This window comes from Podarcis gaigeae, assembly GCF_964106915.1.
Source record: "Podarcis gaigeae genome assembly, chromosome: 3".
Taxonomy (NCBI): Eukaryota; Metazoa; Chordata; class Lepidosauria; order Squamata; family Lacertidae; genus Podarcis; species Podarcis gaigeae.
In genome coordinates this window covers 116,926,542-116,947,478 of record NC_139680.1, presented here as the reverse complement: position 1 = coordinate 116,947,478, position 20,937 = coordinate 116,926,542, and the positions used below count along the sequence as shown (strand labels likewise).

The following is a 20,937-nucleotide window of genomic DNA, read 5'->3' as shown; positions in this document are numbered from 1 at the left end:
GCTAAAGTAGGGAGTCAAGAGATAAAAGGAACAACTGGCAAGTTTGGCCTTGGAGATCAAAACGAAGCAGGGCAAAGGCTAATAGAGTTCTGTCAAGAGAACAAGCTGGTCATCACAAACACGCTTTTCCAACAACACAAGAGACGACTCTACACATGGACATCACCAGATGGGCAGCATCGAAATCAGATTGATTATATTCTCTGCAGCCAAAGATGGAGAAGCTCTATACAGTCAGCAAAAACAAGACCTGGAGCTGACTGTGGCTCGGATCATCAGCTTCTTATAGCAAAATTCAAGCTTAAACTGAAGAAAGTAGGAAAAACCACTGGGCCAGTAAGATACAATCTAAGTCAAATCCCTCATGAATACACAGTGGAAGTGAGGAACAGGTTTAAGGATTTAGATTTGGTGGACAGAATGCCTGAAGAACTATGGATGGAGGCTCGTAACATTATACAGGAGGCAGCAACGAAAACCATCCCAATGAAAAGGAAATGCAAGAAAGCAAAGTGGCTGTCCAATGAGGCCTTACAAATAGCGGGGGAGAGAAGGCAAGCAAAATGCGAGGGAGATGGTGAAAGATACAGGAAATTGAATGCAGATTTCCAAAGAATAGCAAGGAGAGACAAGAAGACCTTCTTAAACGAGCAATGCAAAGAAACAGAGGAAAGCAATAGAATGGGAAGAACCAGAGATCTGTTCAAGAAAATTGGAGATATGAAAGGAACATTACAAGGACTATCAAAGGGGGGTGACCTGATGCAGGGCAGCCATAATCCTTTGACCGAGCGGTCACGTAGTCAGCGGCCCTTCCCAGTTGACGTGACTACCTTGATAGCCACCGTGATGGGCTCAGACAGAAGGCTATCAAGGACACAATAAACTGCACCCTTTAGTGTATTCCATGCGGACTCTCACAAAGGACTCTGACCGGATTCCCCTCAGGGGGCAGGAAACTTCGCCCTTCTCTTCTGTTCTTGTAAATGACTCATGTGGGGAGGGGAGAGGAGGCTCCGACCAGGTGTCAGGACACTCGGATTACCTGTGTAGCCCCTCCTCGACTCCTCCTAATTTTAATGTAATCATGATGTAAATATGATGTAATTCTGGGGGTGTAGCGTAGGGGATTAGCAACTAATAAAAGTTAGGGTCTTCTTTTGTTCGGGGCTTCCATCTTGCTTCACCTCGTGGGCGGTGGGAGTCCTGTCGCGACAGTCTTTTCTTGAATAAAGACCGAGCCTACTGGCTGCTGTTTTGCTCTGAATTGCTCTGGTCGGTGTCTTCATTTGTCCAAGAGAGCCCTCGGACTTTCCTGTAACACTCCTGAGACCCTTTTCCCCATGGCCTGCAGGTGGAGCCCTTCTGCTTGCACTGACTCTTGGGGTGACCAAGGATGCTGCTCCGGGGGTCAAACTCCCCTGAGGGGAGCCATGGCATCTCTGGGAGCGGCTGGCGCCTCCGGAAAAAACAAAATGGCGTTCCCGCCTATTTTTGGAAAAGGGCGGGAAACGCCTTCTCTTGGCCTTGCCGCCTCCGTGGGCTCCTAAACGGCTTGCCTGGGCCTGGGGGGGGGGGGGGAATCCAGCTGCCCCCAAACAATGAGGGGAAAGAGGAACAGGAAGAGAAGGAAGGAGAAATGAAGGATAAGCTGGGAGGGGGAGCAGCCATGAGGGAAACTCAGGGGGAAAACTCCCTCAGGAAACCGGGCGAAGGAGAGGAGGAGGCCCAGGGGAATCTGAAAGGGGATTGGCCAGCTGTCCAATGGAGAGGCTTCTGATTGGTCCAGCCCTGCTCTGGGGTGGGAAATGGGGTCTCCTGCCTCCATGTGGTTTTGGGAGCCCAGTAGAAACTGGTTTTCTGGCAGGAAACGCAGGGAAAGGATGGCAGGGGTCCCTCTTGCTTTGAACTGGGAAGAGTCCCAAGGGAGGGGCCATTCCCCTGAGCAACAAGCGCCCCCCACCTGCCCCCACAGGATCACAGGTGCGTTTCATTCCTCGCCTGGGACACTTCCTCCTCCGTCTCTTTTCCTGGGATGAAAAGCGGCTGCAGAAGCAGAAAAATCCACTTGACGGGGGGGGGGGGGGGATTTTCGGGAGGGGAGGGGTCTCCTGAGCTGGAGGGTGTATTTTGAGGGGTGTCTCAATATTCCTCAATGTGATGCATTTTGGTTGGTCATGTTCACGAATACTTTATATGCGTTTTATATGCGCAGGTGCGTTTCATTCCTCGCCTGGGACACTTCCTCCTCCGTCTCTTTTCCTGGGATGAAAAGCGGCTGCAGCAGAAAAAGACACTTGAGGGCAGGGAATTTTTTTTTTTTGGGGGGGTCTCCCGGCTGGGAAGCCCCCCATCCCCCCCCCCGCTGAGCTGGAGGGTGTCTTTTGGAGGGGTGTCTTGAGGGAGCCATTTCTGAGCCCAAGGAAGAAGAAGAAGAAGAAGAAGAAGAAGAAGAAGAAGAAGAAGAAGAAGAAGAAGAAGAAGAAGAAGAAGAGTTTGGATTTGATATCCCGCCTTTCACTCCCTTTAAGGAGCACCTCCCGCCACTAGGCGGCCCTTCGCTTCTTCTCCCTCCCAGCCTTTCCTTGGGATCCAGGAGCCTCTATGTTGGGGGAGAGCCAGGGGAACACCCCCCCCCCCGTTTCCCTTGCAGTTAGTCTGCTTGGATGTGGGCTCCTTGGGGCAGAGTCCTTGACCCGGAGGGAGAAAAGGGAGCAGCCCCTAGAGCGCAGGCGCAGAAGCAGGAAAACTGAAGGCAGGGAGAGGGAGGGGCGCGCTAGGCTTTGTAAGGGTTAAATGGAGCAGAGCTGGATTCCTAGAGAGGACGGGAAGTGAAGGGGGAGGGGGCAAGGTCCTCCAGAGCAGAAGCCCCTCCCTCCCCGCTTTCTTCCCTCTCCTTTGCAAAAGCTTCCTTGGTGCCCCTCCTGGAATCCGGTGAGTCACCTCTCTCTTCCCCCTGAGGGTGCAATGGGGAGAAGGGGGTCCCAGGGGTGCAGGGAGGGGGCATGGGGGTCCCTGTTCAGATCATGCATGGTGGGGAGAGACCCCCAAGTCAGGGAGCAGAGGTTCCTCCCTTGTCCCCTGCCAAGCCAGGGAGGGGCCACTTCGCAGGAGGTCTGCTGCCCTGTTCTTCCTTGGGATCCAGATGCTGCCTTCCTTTTGGGGGAGGGGACTTTGGGTCAAGAAAATAAACCCCCTTAAGATGGAGGGAAAAGTCACATTTGTGAACAGAGGCTGCAGTCAGACGGGAACATTTGCACATGGGGGATAGAAAAGCACTTCTGCATCTGCAGCAGCACAACCGGACCACTTCCTCTGTCCCAGATGCAACAACACATGTCTCTCCCCCAGACCTCACTCCCAAAGACACACTCTTCCATGGTCCCCTAAGACAGATGGATGCCAGCCAACCAACATTCCCTCCCCTCCTCCTCCTGGTGCCCCTTGAAGTTGGCTTGAGGGCATTGGGAGGGTCCACCCCACCAGATGAAGAGAGAGGAGGTCTTTCCATCTGGAAAATGGGAATGCTTGCAAAGATTTACTTGAAAATGAGTGCCATATAGATAATAAAATTATTATTTTATGGAATTGCCCCACTTACACAAAGATTAATACCCATCGTTTAAATACACAAGGAAATTGTTACAGAAATGAACAGAGCAATGTGCAGACGATCATCTTTATGCTCCCTTTTTCTCTTAGGGTCCAGTGTGCTTTGAAGACGTAGCTGTTCCTTTCACAGAGGAGGACTGGGCTTTCCTGGATCCTGACCAGAGAGCTCTGCAGAAGGAAGTCAAGGAGGAGAATCGTGGGATCGGGGCCTCTCTGGTAAGGTTCCCTGCTGGATCATAAGATCAGTTTTGAAATTCCATACAGATCTCTGAAGGACAAACCTCCTCTATTTTGAGGGAGCCCAATAGCGCCACCTACAGCATCTGAGATGTTAACACACCCACAACTCTCCTGGAATGGAAAACTCTCAATAGGAGATGTATTTCCTGTTCTTTCTGGGAATATTTTTCCACCAGTCCTGCCTTTTCAAACCATGATGAGGCTGGTCTGAGCTGCCCAGGCCTTCTTCAATGTAGGCTTCAGAGATCTTAGGGACATGGAGGTACATCCTGTCAATTTTCTCTTTCCCTTTCTGCATCTCTCTGTTTTTGGTTGAGCAAAGAAATGACTGAGCTTGGAGCTGGAGCAGATTCCATAACTGAGCCAAATTAAATCCATCCCTGGAAAGAGCCAGGCTTTTTGAATCTCCAGTTCCCATAAATAAGTTAGCTAATACCAGCCAAAAAAGGCAGTAACTCCCTTCCCTTCTTCCTCTGTCACAAGTATTTATTTGCATTGTTCAGTCATTTCAGGCTCAATTTCTTCCTCAGGCTAGGATTATTATTATTATTATTAATGATGATACTGCCATATAACAGCAGATTGTAGGTGGTGAATTGGAAAGGAAGAAGAAAGGAGACAACAAGATAATCCACACAATGAATGGAGAACCCATATAAATATTCAGAGTGTGGAGAGAACTTGAGTCAGAGCTCCCAGAACTAACGGGGGGAAGAATTAGTGCTTGAAATGTGGAAAGCTTCCTTCGCAGCTCCACCCACAATTCCCATGAGATACTTCATACAGCGGGGTGTTTGGAAAAAGCTTCATACAGGTCAGAAACCATATCAGTGCTTGGAATATAGAAAGAGCTTCATTCAGTTGGTGAATCTAATTTTCCATAACAAAAAAATAAATAAATCTGTAACTGGATAGTTACTTTCCTATCTGTAACTGGAACTAATTTTCCATGAAATATTTCCTGCAGGGGACTGTTTAGAATGTGGAAAAAGCTTCACCTAGGAAACCAGTCTCAATTTCCATTAAATAAAACACAGCAGGGATAATCATAGAATTTTAGGAAATGGTATAAGGCATATGGTATAACTGGTTTTAGGAAACTTCATGAAGAATTAAGGGGAAAGATAGCGTTGACCTGGAGTAGTTAGAAAATTTAAGGTCTCTCCGCGAGTACCATGGACCCTCCTCCAAAAAGTGCTTTTTTTTGTTGGAATTATTTCTTTTTTTCCAATTTCTGGCAATTAATTGGCAATTAATGTTCTCACTGCCACTGTGGCGTAAAGAAATGCTTCCTTATTTTCTTTTGGTATATCTGCATCCAATATTCCCAATAAAAAGGCTTCTGTTTTGGGGGCAAATTTTTGTTCAAATGTTTCTTTAGTTCTTCATACACCGTATCCCAGAAGCCCTTGATTTTACACCACATATGCAGAAGTGTCCCCTCTACTTGGTTACACCTCCAACATAATTTTGATTTTCTTTTATACATTTTACATATCTTGGTTGGTGTTAAATACCATCTATAAAACATCTTTATCAAATTTTCTATTATTGCCTCACAAGCCGTAAAATTCCAACTCTCCTTCCATAATTTTCCCCATGATGTTAATTGAATAGGTTTACCTAAATCCATATCCCATTTGATCATTACCGCCTTTACCTGTTCATTCACATCCTCCCACTCCGATAAGGTTCCATACATTTTAGAAACTACTTTTGTTTTGTTATGTAATAATTCTTTATCCAATACTGAAATTGCAAAACCCCTTTTCTTGTCAGCTTTGAAGACCTCATTTATTTGGTGATACTGGACCCACCCTGTTAGGTGGTGTTTATTTCCCCCCTCAGTTTGGTCAGACTCATGCTGGTAGCTTCGAGAACACTGTCCCAGCATCTCGTCCTCTGTTGCCCCTTCTCCTTGTGCCCTCCATCTTTCCCAACATCAGGGTCTTTTCCAGGGAGTCTTCTCTTCTTTTGAGGTAGCCAAAGTATTGGAGCCTCATTTTCAGGAGCTGTCCTTCCAGTGAGCACTCAGGGCTGATTTCCTTCAGAATGGATAGGTTTGATCTTCTTGCAGTCCATGGGACTCTCCAGAGTCTCCTCCAGACCAGAATTCAAAAGCATCAATTCTTCGGCGATCAGCCTTCTTTATGGTCCAGCTCTCACTTCCATACATCACTAGTGGGAAAACCATAGCTTTAACAATACGGACCTTTGTTGGCAAGGTGATGCCTCTGCTTTTTAAGATGCTGTCTAGGTTTGTCATTGCTTTTCTCTCAAGAAGAAGGCATCTTTTAATTTTGTGACTGCTGTCACCATCTGCAGTGATCAGGGAGCCCAAGAAAGTAAATTGTCTCACTGCCTCCATTTCTTCCCCTTCTGTTTGGGAGGAGGTGATGGGCCCAGTGGCCATGATCTTCGTTTTTTGATGTTTAGCTTCAGACCATATTTTCACCATCTTTCACCCTCATTAAAAGGTTCTTTAATTCCTCCTCACTTTCTGCCATCAAGGTTGTGATATTTCTTCCGGCAATCTTAATTCCGGCTTGGGATTCATCCAGCCCAGCCTTTCGCATGATGAATTCTGCATATAAGTTAAATAAACAGGGAGACAATATACAGCCTTGTCGTACTCCTTTACCAATTTTAAACTAATCAATACTTGCATATCCAGTTCTAACTGTAGCTTCTTGTCCCACATAGAGATTTCTCAGGAGACAGATGAGATGATCAGGCACTCCCATCTCTTTAAGAACTTGCCATAGTTTGCTGTGGTCGACACAATCAAATGCTTTTGTGAAGTCAATGAAGCAGAAGTAGATATTTTTCTGGAACTCTCTAACTTTCTCCATAATCCAGCGCATGTTTGCAATTTGGTCTCTGGTTCCTCTGCCCCTTCAAAATCCGGCTTGCACTTTTGGGAGTTTTCAGTCCACATACTGCTCAAGCCTGCCTTGTAGAATTTTAAGCATAACCTTGCTAGCGTGCGAAATGAGCGCAATTGTGCGGTAGTTGGAGCATTCTTTGGCACTGCCCTTCTTTGGGATTGGGATGTAGACTGATTTTCTCCAATCCTCTGGCCACTGCTGAGTTTTCCAAACTTGCTGGCATATTGAGTGTAGCACCTTAACAGCATCATCTTTTAAAAGTTTAAATAGTTCAGCTGGAATACCATCACTTCCACTGGCCTTGTTATTTGCAGTGCTTTCTAAGGCCCATTTGACTTCATTCTCCAAGACGTCTGGCTCAAGGTCAGCAACCACACTACCTGGGGTGTATGAGACATCTTTCTGGTATAATTCCTCTGTGTATTCTTGCCACCTCTTCTTGATGTCTTCTGCTTCTGTTAGGTCCTTTCACTTTTGTCCTTTATTATGGTAATCTTTGTACGATCTTTCATATTTCTAATTTTATTGAACAGATCTTGGTTTTTCCCATTCTATTGTTTTCCTCTATTTCTTTTCATTGCTTGTTTAAGAAGGTCTTCTTGTCTCTCCTTGCTATTCTTTGGAAATCTGTATTCAACTTCTTGTAGGTCTGCCTTGGATTCATATCAAGATCATTCTATCATTTTTGAGATTGCATCCCAGTACAGCTTTTGCCACTCTTTTCTTGACTATGAGGGCCACTCCATTTCTTTTACGGGATTCTTGCCGACAGTAGTAGTTATGATGCTCATCTGAACTGATTTTGCCCATCCTTGTCCAATTTGTTCACTGATGCCCAGGATGTCAATATTTATTTTTGCCATCTCATTTTTGACCACATCCAGCTTACCTTTCGGCTTTGGCCCAGCCGCTTCATCAGCTCTGAATCTACTTGGGTGTAGCTCTGAATCTACTTGGGTGTAATCCTTGATGCCTCCCTTTCCATGGAGGCGCAAGTTACAGCAAAAGCCAAGGCGACATTTTTCCACCTTCGCCGCATCAAGCAGTTGGTCCCTTACCTTTCCTGCCCCGACCTGGCCACAGTGATCCATGCGATGGTCACCTCCAGGCTTGACTACTGTAATTCGCTCTACGCGGGGCTGCCCTTGAAGCTGTCCCAGAAACTCCAGCGGGTGCAGAATGCTGCAGCGAGGCTCCTCACGGGGTCTCTGCCATGGGAGCATATTCACCCTGTGCTTTTCAAGCTGCACTGGCTCCTGGTGGAGTACAGGGTCAGATTTAAGGTGCTGCTTTTGACCTTTAAAGCCCTTCACAGCCTAGGACCCTCGTACCTATGGGACCACCTCTCCCGGTATGCCCCGGGTCCATAAATAGCAACACCCTAGTGGTCCCGGGCCCTAAGGAAGTTAGATTAGCTTCAACCAGAGCCAGGGTCTTTTCAACACTGGCTCCGACCTGGTGGCACGCTCTGCCTCATAAGACCAGGGCCCTGCGGGATCTGATTCCTTTCCGCAGGGCCGGTAAGACAGAGTTGATCCACCTGGCCTTTGGCTTAGAATCAGTTTGATTCCCTCCCCCTCTTTCTCTTTCCTTTCTCCTGTGAAGAGACTGCATCCTAATGTTTTAATGTTGTATCTGAATCTTTTAAATTGTATTTTAATCAACTTTATATTATTGGTTGTTAGCCTCCCTGAGCCCGGTCTTGGCAGGGGAGGGGGGTATAAATAAAAATGTATTACTATTATTATTATATGTTAATGTCACAGGAAAATATGGACGGTTGACCTGGTCAGGTTGTCTCCTGCATCGCTCCCCACAACTTCTGAGCGTTCCCTCCCAGGGACCTCCGAGAAATCTGGTGAGTTCCAGGAGAGTGGAGATGGGGACATGGATGGATGGAGGGTGAGGAGGGAAAGCTCTCTGGCCAGAAATGAGATAAAGCAGGGATTTTGCTGTGGGTGGGGCCCCCAACATATTGGGAGGCTTCCCCTCCAGCCAGAAAATCCCTGCAGGGCCTCTGAGGCTGCCTTTGCTTCTTCCTCTCTCCCAGGACCCTGCAGCTTCTTTTGGCTCCTTGACTCCTCAGGAAGGATAAAAGACACAGATCCTTCAAAGCTAGTGAGGATGGAAGGGGGAAGATGGATGGTTGACCTGGTCAGGTTGTCTCCTGCATCCCTCCTCTCAACCACTGAGCGTTCCCTCCCAGGGACCTCCGAGAGATCTGGTGAGTTCTAGGAGAGTGGAGATGGGGACCTGGATGGATGGAGCCAGAGAGGTATAGGGGCTTACTCAGCTAGGGGGTGGCGGAAGGCAGGCAGGCGGATGGATGGAGAAGGGGGAGCACCTTTTCGGGCTCCCCCACCTGCCTGCCTGCCTGCTCCTTGGTCATCTCACTGATCCCGCTTTGCAGTTTGAATGCAGATGGGGCCTCTGTGTGTTGTCTTTTTCCTTTTGGAATAACTTTTTATTTGCTTTTAAAAACAAGGAACATAGGACTAATAAATGATACAAATATGTAGACTAAGTCTTCGCATGCCATTTGCATATCAAAAATAGCAGAATAATTTTGCAGGATTATCTTTAACATACGGTTCATCATTAGTGGTCGGTGTATTAGTTCTGGGTTCATGAATTGGTTTGAACTGAGTTATAGTCACTTTTCCTCTTCTGTTGCTAATGAAACAATCCAGAGTTGGTCTCCTCATGGACATGGGAGGGGGGTTCAAAGAGAAGAAAGCGATTTACTTATAAATTTATATTTAGACCAACCAGATTGAGGCAACAGCTGACGGGGAGTGTTCAGGTGAAGATGTTGCTGTTTGTTTCACAGACAAGGTGTGGACGTTCCATACATACCAGTATGTGATGAACTTCAACTCTTTGGCTGGAGACCAACAGCATCTGGGATTCTAACATCTCCCAACGTGAACCCAGAATGGAGGGATGTCAACTTTCCTCTGTGAATGTTCTTCGTCTAGTCATGCCTTTTAAAACAGTGACCAGGATTCTCTGGAGAGACTTCTGGGTTAGTGCCATCGGCGAATGGTGGAGTTCCTCCGACTGGAGGAACGGGCTCTGTGGAAATTGAGTCTTCCCGCCACGGCGCAGAAGGGGGAACGCTAGAAATCCCAGGCGGAGAAGCCTGGGAACGTGGGGTTCGGCAGAGCACCAAGAGTGCCTCCCCTACCCACGAGGAAACCCATTTTCAGGGCTCCGGAGTGAAGTGGGGTGAGCAGCGCGGTGCTGCGAACCGATCACTATTTCCATGGAGGGAAGCCGCGCAGCCATCGCTGCAGAGCGCTACTTTTTCCTGATGACATTTGGACTCTAAATCAAGTACCCGTGAGTAAAAACGGAGAATCGGATTAAGAAATCTGCAAAATTTATGACTTAGGCACGAAGCGGGAAGGTGTAAACAGGAAGTCTGCCTCCTGTTCTTGTATATAGATTGAAGCAAAGATCTTGCAACCTAATAGCCTGAAAAGTTCTTTTAAACAAAACCCCCTTGGAAGCAGGAGAAAAGGGGGGGGGGATTTGACTGTTTAATCCTGCAGGAAGAGAGAAAAGGAATTTAAGTTTCCACTGTCCCAAACCTGGGGACGGGGTGTCGGGACAGAAACTGTTTGAGATGTCCATTGATTGAAAGTGGAGTACTTTGACAGATAGCCAAAAAAGAAAAAGAAAAGAGAAACAAATTAACTTCAACGCTACTTTCTGCATTTTTGCTCTTTAAAGAAACAAAGTATTTGAAACTGAAAGGACTTGAAATCGAAAGTAATTTCCTTTGTTGGATATATTTTAAAAATGGATACAAATAGAAATTGTGTCCCCTAGAGGGAGCCTGTCAGTTAGCTGTCGCAGCTTACTTGGAGACTCAACAGATGTGAGATTTGGATCGTGGGACCAGCCGTTTGACCTTGTCCTTGAACAGAAATGTGTTGGCAGGAGGGTTTGGTGTCTGCCCTTGGCATGACTAATGCTTTGCTGGAGCAGCTGCACGAGAAAATAAGCTTGATGAATGAAAAATTGGACTTTATGAATGCTGTGGCCAGTGAATACGATTTAATAGGGAATAAGGATAAAGAAGCTATACAGCGATCAACTCAGGGATCTGGTTTGACAAGGCAAGTCCAAGGGCAGATGGAGAAGGAAGAGGCAGTAGCTATTTCTCAAACAACACAAATGGAAAGATCCAAAGTCCTGCAGGAACAAAAGTTACTGTGTTGGAAGATTGAACTTGGAGAGTGCTGGGAAGTATTTGAAGTCAAGGAAGCTTTTAACTCTAGTGGGACTATGAAACAGGTGAACAATTATCTTCTGGATAAATACTTTTTGGACTACAAAGATGAAGACGGGGAGTGGGACTGGGGGGAAGGGGACAATCTGATGAAGGAAAATGGAAACCATCACTGGATGGAACCCTCTGGAGACCCACTCCCCCAGAAACCAACAATAGACAAAGAAGTGCGTAAGCACAAACAAGAACAATTTTTTTTGCAGAAGGGGCCTAGAAGAGATTTAAGGGCCTCGGACATTAGAACACCAGATTGATGGACTATGTAATGGACAGAAAGGACTGACATGACCTGAAACCAGGAAGAAGGGACGTTGGATGAAAATTAGAGATATGAAGGGAAATTCTTTTGTTAATTTTGGAATTAGTGTAATATTAATGAAATTTGAGGGACTATGCTGGAAAGGAACTAAATTGGCTTTAGTAGAAATGATTTTAAGGAGAAATGTATGAATGTGATGTGATTTTGAAATTTTAAGATTTTTAAGATAAGATAAGGTTAAAGAGATTAAGGTAAATTGAATAACAGATTATATTAAAAGATGGAAAGGTTATGTTGATTAACAAATAAGATAGATTGTGAAGATTAATTATTTAAATTAAAATTGAGAAATATGGGAAGAATTTGCTGAAATAATGAATTAAACTAGAATACAAAAAGGTTTAAGAATTAAGCAAATGAAAAGCTGTAATCTGAGATTTTTATTTTTTCTTTTTTTCCCTCTTTTTCTTTTTCAGGTTAGGGTTGGGGTTTTTCTATGTATTGATGAAACTTTGAATAAATATCATTTAAAAATAAATAAATAAAACAGTGACCAGGGTTCTCTGAACCACCCAGGCCTGCTTAAATGCCGGCTTCAGAGTTTTTAGGAAAGTTGATGCAAATTCTGTCAGGCTTGTTGTTTTTGCTTCTGTTTGCATTTGATTGACCAAAGAGATGACTGACCTTGGAGATGGAGTGGATTCCAGGATTGAGCCAGAACAAGATCCATTCCAGATAAAAGCCAAGCAATATGTCAGTAAATACCAGCCAACAAAGGGAGTGAAAACTATAGAAAAGGCCCCACATCTAACTATTTTTAGTTCTTCCTCTATCACAAGCATTCATTAACTTTGTTCAATGATCTGGAGCTCCATTTCTTCTTGAGGCTCTAATTCGCTTCTCTCTTCATTGCAGATGGTGATGAACTGGAAGGGAAGAACAAGGGGGAGCACAACAGAATCCACATATTGGAGAAGACATATAAATATTCAGAGTGTGGAGAGAACATCCGTCAGAGCTCCCAGTCCACCTCCCGTCAAAGAAAGAGCTTCGTTCAGAGGGATAGCCTTACTTCACATGAAAGAGCACAGAGTAGGGAGAAACCCTATCAGTGCTTGGAATGTGGGAAGAGCTTTAATCAAAGCACAAATCTCACTTCCCATCAAAGAATTCATACAGGGGAGAAACCCTATTACTGCTTGGAATGTGGAAAGAGTTTCACTAATAGCTCCCATCTCACTTCCCATCGCAGAATTCATACAGGGGAGAAACCCTATCAGTGCTTGGAATGTGGAATGAACTTCAGTCAAACGGCCAAGCTCACTTTGCATTACAGAATTCATACTGGGGAGAAACCCTATCAGTGCTTGGAATGTGGAAAGAGCTTTAGTCAAAGTGCACATCTCACTTCCCATCGAAGAATTCATACAGGGGAGAAACCCTATCATTGCCTGGAATGTGGGAAGAGCTTTATTCGCAGGTACAGTCTCACTTGCCATCAAAGAATTCATACAGGAGAAAAACCCTATCAGTGCTTCGAATGCGGGAAGAGCTTCGGGGAGGGGGCCAAACTCACGTTGCATGAAAGAACTCATACAGGGGAGAAACCCTATCAGTGCTTCGAATGTGGGAAGGGCTTCAGGCGGAAGGACACTCTCATTTCCCATCAAAGAGTTCATAGAGGGCAGAAACCGTATCACTGCTTGGAATGTGGAAAGAGCTTCAGTCAGAAGGTGAATCTCACTTTCCATCAAAGAATTCATACAGGGGAGAAACCCTATCACTGCTTGGAATGTGGAAAGAGCTTCAGTCAGAAGGTGAATCTCACTTCCCATCAAAGAATCCATACAGGGGAGAAACCCTATCAGTGCTTGCAGTGTGGAAAGAGCTTCAGTCAAAGGCATAGTCTCACTTCGCATCAAAGAATCCATACAGGAGAGAAACCCTATCAGTGCTTTGAATGTGGAAAGAACTTCCGGGAGTGGACGCAGCTCACTTTGCATCAAAAAACTCATACAGGGGAGAAACGCTATCACTGCTTGGAATGTGGAAAGAGCTTCAGTAAGATGGTGAATTTCACTTCCCATCGCAGAATTCATACAGGGGAGAAACCCTATCAGTGCTTAGAATGTGGAAAGAACTTCAGTCAGAGGGCCCATCTCACTTTGCATCACAAAATTCATACAGGGGAGAAACCCTATCAGGGCTTGGAATGTGGAAAGAGCTTCACTAATAGCTCCCATCTCACTTGCCATCGCAGAATTCATACAGGGGAGAAACCAAAAAAGAGAAATAAAAGAAAAAATATTAAACAACCCTTACAAAATACAATTGTATAGAAAAGAGAAAGGGGGGGATATAAACTAAAAATACTGTTTAGGACATTTGTATCATATATATCATATCATTCGTCAACACATAGAAAGGCAGGCTCCCCCACTTCTCCCCTGCGTGACCCCCTCTTCTCCCCGTATCCCACCCAGAGAGATCCTTCCTTCCCTGCGTTCCTTGCAGGTCCCTCGGACCTCCAACTGTCCTCTTCGTATGTGTGTCCTCCTAAATTCAAAATAAAGGAATCTTAATATAAAATATTAAAAATATTAAAAATACTAAAAAATAGATGATGATGATCATTTATTGATACCCTTCCCATCTGGCTGGGTTTCCCCAGTCACTCTGGGCAGCTTCCAACAAAATATTAAAATACAGTAATCCATCAAATATTAAAAGCTTCCCTAAACAAGGCTGCCTTCAGATGTCTTCTTAAAGACTGGTAGTTGTTCTTTCCTTTGACATCTACTGGGAGGGTGTTCCACAGGGCAGGCACCGAAAAGCAAACTCCCATCTCCGTCTGAAAATCATCTGTAGCAACAATTATTCATAATTTGCAATCCAGAATAAACCCAGCTGTATTTCGTATACAGTGGTGTAGTGCTTAAGAGTGATAGATTCGTAATCTGGAGAACCGGGTTTGCGTCTCCGCTCCTCCACATGCAGCTGCTGGGTGACCTTGGGCTAGTCACACTGCTTTGAAGTCTCTCAGCCCCACTCACCTCACAGAGTGTTGTGGGGGAGGAAGGGAAAGGAGAATATTAGCCGCTTTGAGACTCCTGAAGGGGAGTGAAAGGCGAGATATCAAATCCAAACTCTTCTTATCCTCTTCACCAAGATGACACTTTCCCTTCATTCCCCCCCCCCCCAGCCCAGCTTTCAAATCTTAATCAACTCAGACAGTGCAATATGACTCTTATAAGGATCGTCTAATAATCCAAATTAGTATTTCTCCAGTTTCTAGGTCCAGTTTCTATAAAGCCTTTTAAAAACTGTTCCAACAAATCTCAGCCAAGTCACAATGGAAAATTTTGGTCTTTTATAATGTTCATCCAATCCTTCTTCCTCTTCTTTCTTCTTTCCCTAATCTTTGGACATTTTAATCCACTGGGGATGGGGAAGAAGGCATCTTAATTTCTTTTCCTCAAACGAAATCATAGCTTGCCTTGTTCTCCGTTTCAGGAATTGCTTTGCATCCTCTTTTGTTGGCTGTACATATTCCAATCGGTCTCCTGGAAACAGTCCTGCAACTGCTGAGAGGCTCCCTCAGGCCACAGAGTAACCATCCGTGTTTATAGCTGGCCTTGTTTCCCGAGGGGTGTGTACACTGGTGTCAGAAGCAGGGACACATGATCTGAACCACCGAGGTGCGCCTCATATTCCCGGCTGATGTTCGTATACACCTTGTCAAGAGTATTTTCTCCCCTTATTGCACACTCAATGTGCTGATGGGATTTTGGGAGTACTGCCCTCACATCTGTGTGAGTGAAGTCCCCCACAATAATCCGCGCTGCCTCAGGCTATCTGCTCAATTTAGCATTGATGTTTTCATACATACTACTCATGGCCCTGCAGGCATTTGCAGTTGGTGCTACATAAAAAAGCTGCAGAGATAGTGCAGGATAGTGCGCACCCCGGAAATGATCTCTTTCAGCTTCTGCCTTCTGGAAGAAGGTACAGGGTTATAAAGACTAGGACTAGCCACCTGAGAAACAGTTTCTATCCAAATGTGATTTTGGTTTTAGATGCAGTGTAAGGTAGTCTCTATGAGAGTATATTGTATTTCATTATGGGGTATCAGAGTTTTTAGGGGGCTGACCAGGTTGGGATAGCAGGCTTGTTGGTTTTTGAATGTCTGATGTACATTTTTTCAATTTCGTTGTTCAGTATGGGACAATGACAATAAAGATTATCGTATTGTATTGAGACACATCTGGAAAGTGCCATATCATGTTCCTTTCCCCACTTGCCAGGAGTCTGAGCTCCATTTGCGGTTCCTCCTTCCGCACCCCAAGGTTACCCCAAAGCCTTGGGGAAGGAAACTTAGGCAGGCTCTGCTTGCTCCCCAGGGCCCTGCAGGGGATTCAGGGTGGGGGCCCTGTCTCTTCCTCTGGCCATGGCACCCCCAGGAAGCCTTGGAAGAAAGGCAGGAGACCCTCAGCAGAGAACAGCCAAGTCCGGTTCTTCTCCGCAATGGCTTCCTCTTCTGAGAGCTCCCTCTCTTTCTTGTCTGGGCTGGACTGGGAGGACCCCAGTTCAGCCAGCTCCCTAGAGTCCCCCCACTTCCTCCTGAGACCCGCAGGGATCAGGAATGGGAGCGACTTCTCCTGTTCAACTACTGCCTGAGGGGAAAGAGGAACAGATGTCTTGGCCCATTTGGGGGGCAAGTGAGGGCCATCCAGAAAGGGCTCCTGGGACCCCGAGGGGCCAGAAGGGGAGTCTCCAGCCTCGTCTAGGCAAGAGCCCCCTTTCCCCTAGGCCTGCAGGTGGAGCCCTTCTCCTAGCGCTGACTCTTGGGGTGACAAAGGATGCTGCTCCGGGGGTCAAACTCCCATGAGGGAACCCTTCACCTTTGAGGGGATAAAGCCCTTACTACTACTACTACTGTTATTCTGCTCCTCCTCGGGCCTCCGAGACAGAGAGGGGCTTTCCCTCCTGGCCCCCTTTGCAGAACCTGGCGGATCCCCCAAGGCCGCTTGCCTCGCGTCTCCCAACGGAGAGGCCTCCTCCGTGGTGCCAACATGGCGAGGAGAGAGGCTGCCCTGTGGAGGCCAAGCCATCATGGCAGGAAGGCGGCTGAGGACCAAAGGTGCCGCCCTCCTTGATCCGGGAGGAGAGACCCGAGGGCGTGGGACCCCAAGGCCCACAGGGGAGCCATGGTGTCTCTGGGAGCGGCTGGGGCCTCCAGAAAAAACAAAATGGCTTTCCCGCCTATTTTTGGAAAAGGGCGAGAAACGCCTTCTCTTGGCCCTGCCGCCTCCGTGGGCTCTTAAATGGCCTGCCTGGGCCGGGGGGGGGGGGATCCAGCTGCCCCCAAACAATGAGGGGAAAGAGGAACAGGAGGAGAAGGAAGGAGAAATGAAGGATAAGCTGGGAGGGGGAGCAGCCATGAGGGAAACTCAGGGGGAAAACTCCCTCAGGAAACCAGCGAAGGAGAGGAGGAGGCCCAGGGGAATCTGAAAGGGGATTGGCCAGCTGTCCAATGGAGAGGCTTCTGATTGGTCCAGCCCTGCTCTGGGGTGGGAAATGGGGTCTCCTGCCTCCATGTGGTTTTGGGAGCCCAGTAGAAACTGGTTTTCTGGCAGGAAATGCAGGGAAAGGATGGCAGGGGTCCCTCTTTTTCTTTGAACTGGGAAGAGTCCCAGTGGGAGGGGCCACCCCCCTGGGCAACAAACGACCCCCACCTGCCCCCACAGGATCACAGGTGCGTTTCATTCCTCGCCTGGGACACTTCCTCCTCCGTCTCTTTTCCTGGGGTGAAAAGCGGCTGCAGAAGCAGAAAAATCCACTTGACGGGGGGGGGGGGATTTTCGGGAGGGGAGGGGTCTCCTGAGCTGGAGGGTGTTTTTTGAGGGGTGTCTCAATATTCCTCAATGTGATGCATTTTTGTTGGTCATGTTCATGAATACTTTATATGTGTTTTCTTTTGATACATCTCATGGTTGGAGAACCAAATCGCCAGATTTGAAGCAGCACTGATTTTGAACGGAGTATGTGCTTTGCCTTGCATCTTGCTTCAGAAAGTGAGAATTTGGTAGGTTAACTTTTAAATGTGAACTGAATCGAATCTCCTCTCTCTGCCTCTCATTCCCTCTTTCCCGTTTTTGCTCATTCTTCCTTCCTTGTCTCAGTCCTTATTGTATTGTTTTGGTGGGCCCTCTCATTTTCTAGGCTTCTTTTCTAAACACATTTTGCGCTTCTGCACAACCATGCATGCTGGCACCTCCTCATGAGTATAAGGTACTGTCCTGGTTTCATAAGCAATGACACTCAAGCCTGAAAATGAGAAACAGATGGAATGGGGATTTTTAATTTGCTTTTATTCCAAGAGACAAGCTCATATAATCACTGAAAATGTTAGAAGGACTTGTTTTGATGTGGTTGAAGAAGAAGACTCTAGCTGGACATCAAACAGGATCCAGTGACTCTCATAGTGAGGGAACACCTCTGATTTTTCAAGGGATCCTGGGTAATCAAGCAGTGATCAGTTCTTGAGTTTGCCTAAAAATCAAGTGAAAATCACAAGAGTTACTTCTGTTTCAGCAGCACTCAGAAAACTATGAAATTGAAGGGGAAAGGGGATGGGGGTGGGAAACCTTGTAGCTGAGAATGAATATCCAGTCATGGTTTTACATCTTTATTTAGAATCTAGCTCAGCTTGGCACTAAACAACAGCAACAAATGAAAACTCACTTAATGGAAAAAAGGAATATAATAAAATATTATATGTCCATAATATAAGCAGGTAAAATATAGCTATCATTATAGATCTAAAAGAAAAGGAAGAAGGAAGAATTTAGGTGATTCTTCAGAACATTCATTTCCCATAATGAACTCAGGCCAGAATGTTTCACATACTTGGAACTAAGTCCTATTAAACTCAGTGAGGCTTCTGAGTAGATATGCCTAGGGCTGTTCTGTCACATTCTAATGAACAAATCATGACATATTCCAGTAACGAGGTCAGCTTTGAGAATGTACAAAAGAAGAAACACTCAAGAGATATTCACATGAGGGTTTTTTTTAGAATTCATCATCAAAGGAATTAGTGATGGGAGGAATATGCAAAAACCCAGGGATGAAAATTGAATTGCACCTTCCCGCAAACAGGTCTGCTGTTATGGAAACACAGAGAATGACATCTTTCTTTTTTTATTAATGGATATGCTAATGAGCTGAGGACTTCAATGTATATGGGATTTTCCTTTAAAACTAAATGTTACATATATGCATTGTTTCTATTTATGGAATTGTCGTTGGTTTCACAAAAGCACTAAATAAATGGAAATACACTAGGTATAGAATTGCAGCTACAGGTTGCACTGTTACCCATGTGGGCTTGTACAGGATTACACTACAAGTCATTTCACCCTCTTATCGTATTATCATATCGCTGTCCGATGGAAAGCCTTCGATATCTGCAAGCAATGAATCTTACAAGAATGCACACAAATAGACATGCTGTATGAAATGTTGTAAGCCTGTAAAGAAACGTATGGTTAAGTCTAGCAAGCATCTTACAAACTGTCTTAAGTGATTCTCCCCTGCACAAAATGTGACCTGAGTTATATGTGATATAAAATGCTTTCTGTGTTCAGCAGGTCCCTCAGCCGAAATCCAAGGTGGCCAATTACTGCTCAAGTAAGTTATTAACTTATAAAGGCCAGGAAGGGCAGAAGGAGGTCAACATGAATACTCATACTTCCAGAATTCAGAGTAATGGAAAGAAGAAATGTGTTTCCTTAGGAATATGGAAGCCCCATTTTGTTTCATGGGAGACAAATCATTAGTCAAGGATGAATTATTGGCAAAGGAGGGCAGTCTGAAGTCCCCCATATCAGAGGATCCTTGACATACTAAGTCTAGGGGCTTTGGGAGTGGAACAGGCTGTGTGTGAGATGATGTTTGGGTTTTTTTTTGGGGGGGGGGGGAGCCGACATTACCTTTTGCAACATCCCTTCACATTTCCACAACTTCCAATCTTAACCTTTGTGGGTGCAACCACCACTTGTTTTATCGCAACCATTGCTGCCCTCTGGCCTTTCCTTGGCAAATCCTGTAGAAAGGGGGGGGGGGGAGAGAGAATCATTGTCCACAGGGAAGCGGAGAGTAAATTCAGAATAGGAGGAAAGGGAGGCAAAGGTTCATAGACTATAAAACAGGAGCAGGGAGTCTACCTTTTTGCTGTAATTTAAGCAAACTAGATCTAGGAGTAAAGACAGCAAAAACCAATCTGTTTGAGAACTGAACCTGATCCCCGATAATCTTCTTTATTTCAGTGAAAAACTTTAGGCAAAATGGCAGCCCCAGTGGGCACTCCAACCACACATGGAAATAAGTACCCTTGTTCCTGTATCTCCTTCAGCACAAAGCAGAGGAGCTGGAAGTGACACAGAAACCTTGATAGAAGCACGATACCTTGTCAAATGCATTTTTTAAGCCAATTCATGTGTCTGAACAAATACCGTCTTAAAAGGAGGCACTCTCCATAGCCCCACTCCCATTTTCCTACATCAATTTTCTCCTTCTTCCATGTAGATTTCAAACTGGTCAAATCTCCTAACTCAATATTGACTAAGGCTTTTTACATAGCTGCTTTAAATTCTTTCCTGGAGGAGCCTATTTTTAAAAATTGCATCCTCTCCCGGAGTAAAGGTGTGCTTGGCATGCGTATGGACCATAAAATCATAGAGAATATCCACAATCTGATGAAATTGGAACCACTCAAATCGGTATTTCTTGAGTCAACATTTATAGTTATTTTTTTTGGGGGGGGGGATTTGAAATAAAAAATCCCTCATTGTTGTGTTGGGTTTTTGTGTGTGCAAACCAATTAGAGGAGATGTTTTCAACCTTTATGGCTCCACAGCTCCCTTGACCAACTGCATTCTTTCTGTGGCACCCCTGTGGGGCTCAGGAGCCCAGTTATGTCACCCCTTGCCTGCAGAGCTGGCAGCCCCACACCCCTTTTCAAAGCCTCCCTTGTGAGTGTTCCCTCTCTCCCCTCTTTTCTCCCCTCTCCTTGGGAGTGTTCTAGGCAGCCCCAGCTGCTGCCCATGCCCCCAAGAAAAGTATGTCATCCTCCCACTGCCCCACAGGGGCCCGGGAAGCAACCCCTGGTTAGCCCCAGAGGCACCATTCACCTGGGGAGCTTGTAGCCAGGGCTGCTGCAACAAACAGCCTTTGGGAGGCAGAGACACGAGAGGGCATCAGAGGAGGGAGGGAAGGAAAGAGGGACAGATGCCAGTGTTGCCTGCAGCACCCCCGGTGCTAAGGCACACTGGTTGAAAACCACTGAATTACAGGATTTACAGTAGCATATGAGCATTGCAGAAGGAAATGAAAGAAATAAAAGGAAACTCCTCTCTAGGAGCTGGTGTGTATGTATAGTCTCAGGAAGCCAAAATCTGGTTTACCGTGAAGTGTGAAGCAGGGCTAGATGCCACAGAATTCCCTTGCTACTTAGATGTGCACATCTCCAATATTGCAAACTTTGCTGTGAGTTTGCAAAATTCCAGACTGCCTCTTCTTAAACAGTCTCCCAGTGCTGCTGGGTTAAAATTTGTGAGCTTCTCTCAAAACATTTGAAT

General features: G+C 45.8%; 1 protein-coding gene across 4 annotated transcripts; it reads left to right on the top strand.

The window, feature by feature from the left end:
* Positions 1 to 2,540: 2,540 nt before the first annotated feature.
* Positions 2,541 to 14,039, top strand: LOC310841853 (uncharacterized protein). 4 transcript variants are annotated; one of them, XM_083733456.1, is made up of 5 exons: positions 2,541 to 2,934; positions 3,703 to 3,828; positions 8,507 to 8,598; positions 8,791 to 8,964; positions 12,212 to 14,039. In XM_083733456.1, exons 4-5 carry the CDS (start codon positions 8,865 to 8,867, stop codon positions 13,633 to 13,635), a joined length of 1,524 nt encoding a protein of 507 aa, XP_083589582.1. In that variant the 5' UTR covers positions 2,541 to 2,934; positions 3,703 to 3,828; positions 8,507 to 8,598; positions 8,791 to 8,864; the 3' UTR covers positions 13,636 to 14,039. The 4 variants fall into 4 exon arrangements, with proteins under 4 accessions (XP_083589582.1, XP_083589583.1, XP_083589581.1 ...); XM_083733457.1 differs by lacking the exon at positions 8,507 to 8,598; XM_083733455.1 differs by having other exon boundaries at positions 8,507 to 8,964.
* The last annotated feature ends 6,898 nt before the right edge of the window (positions 14,040 to 20,937 follow it).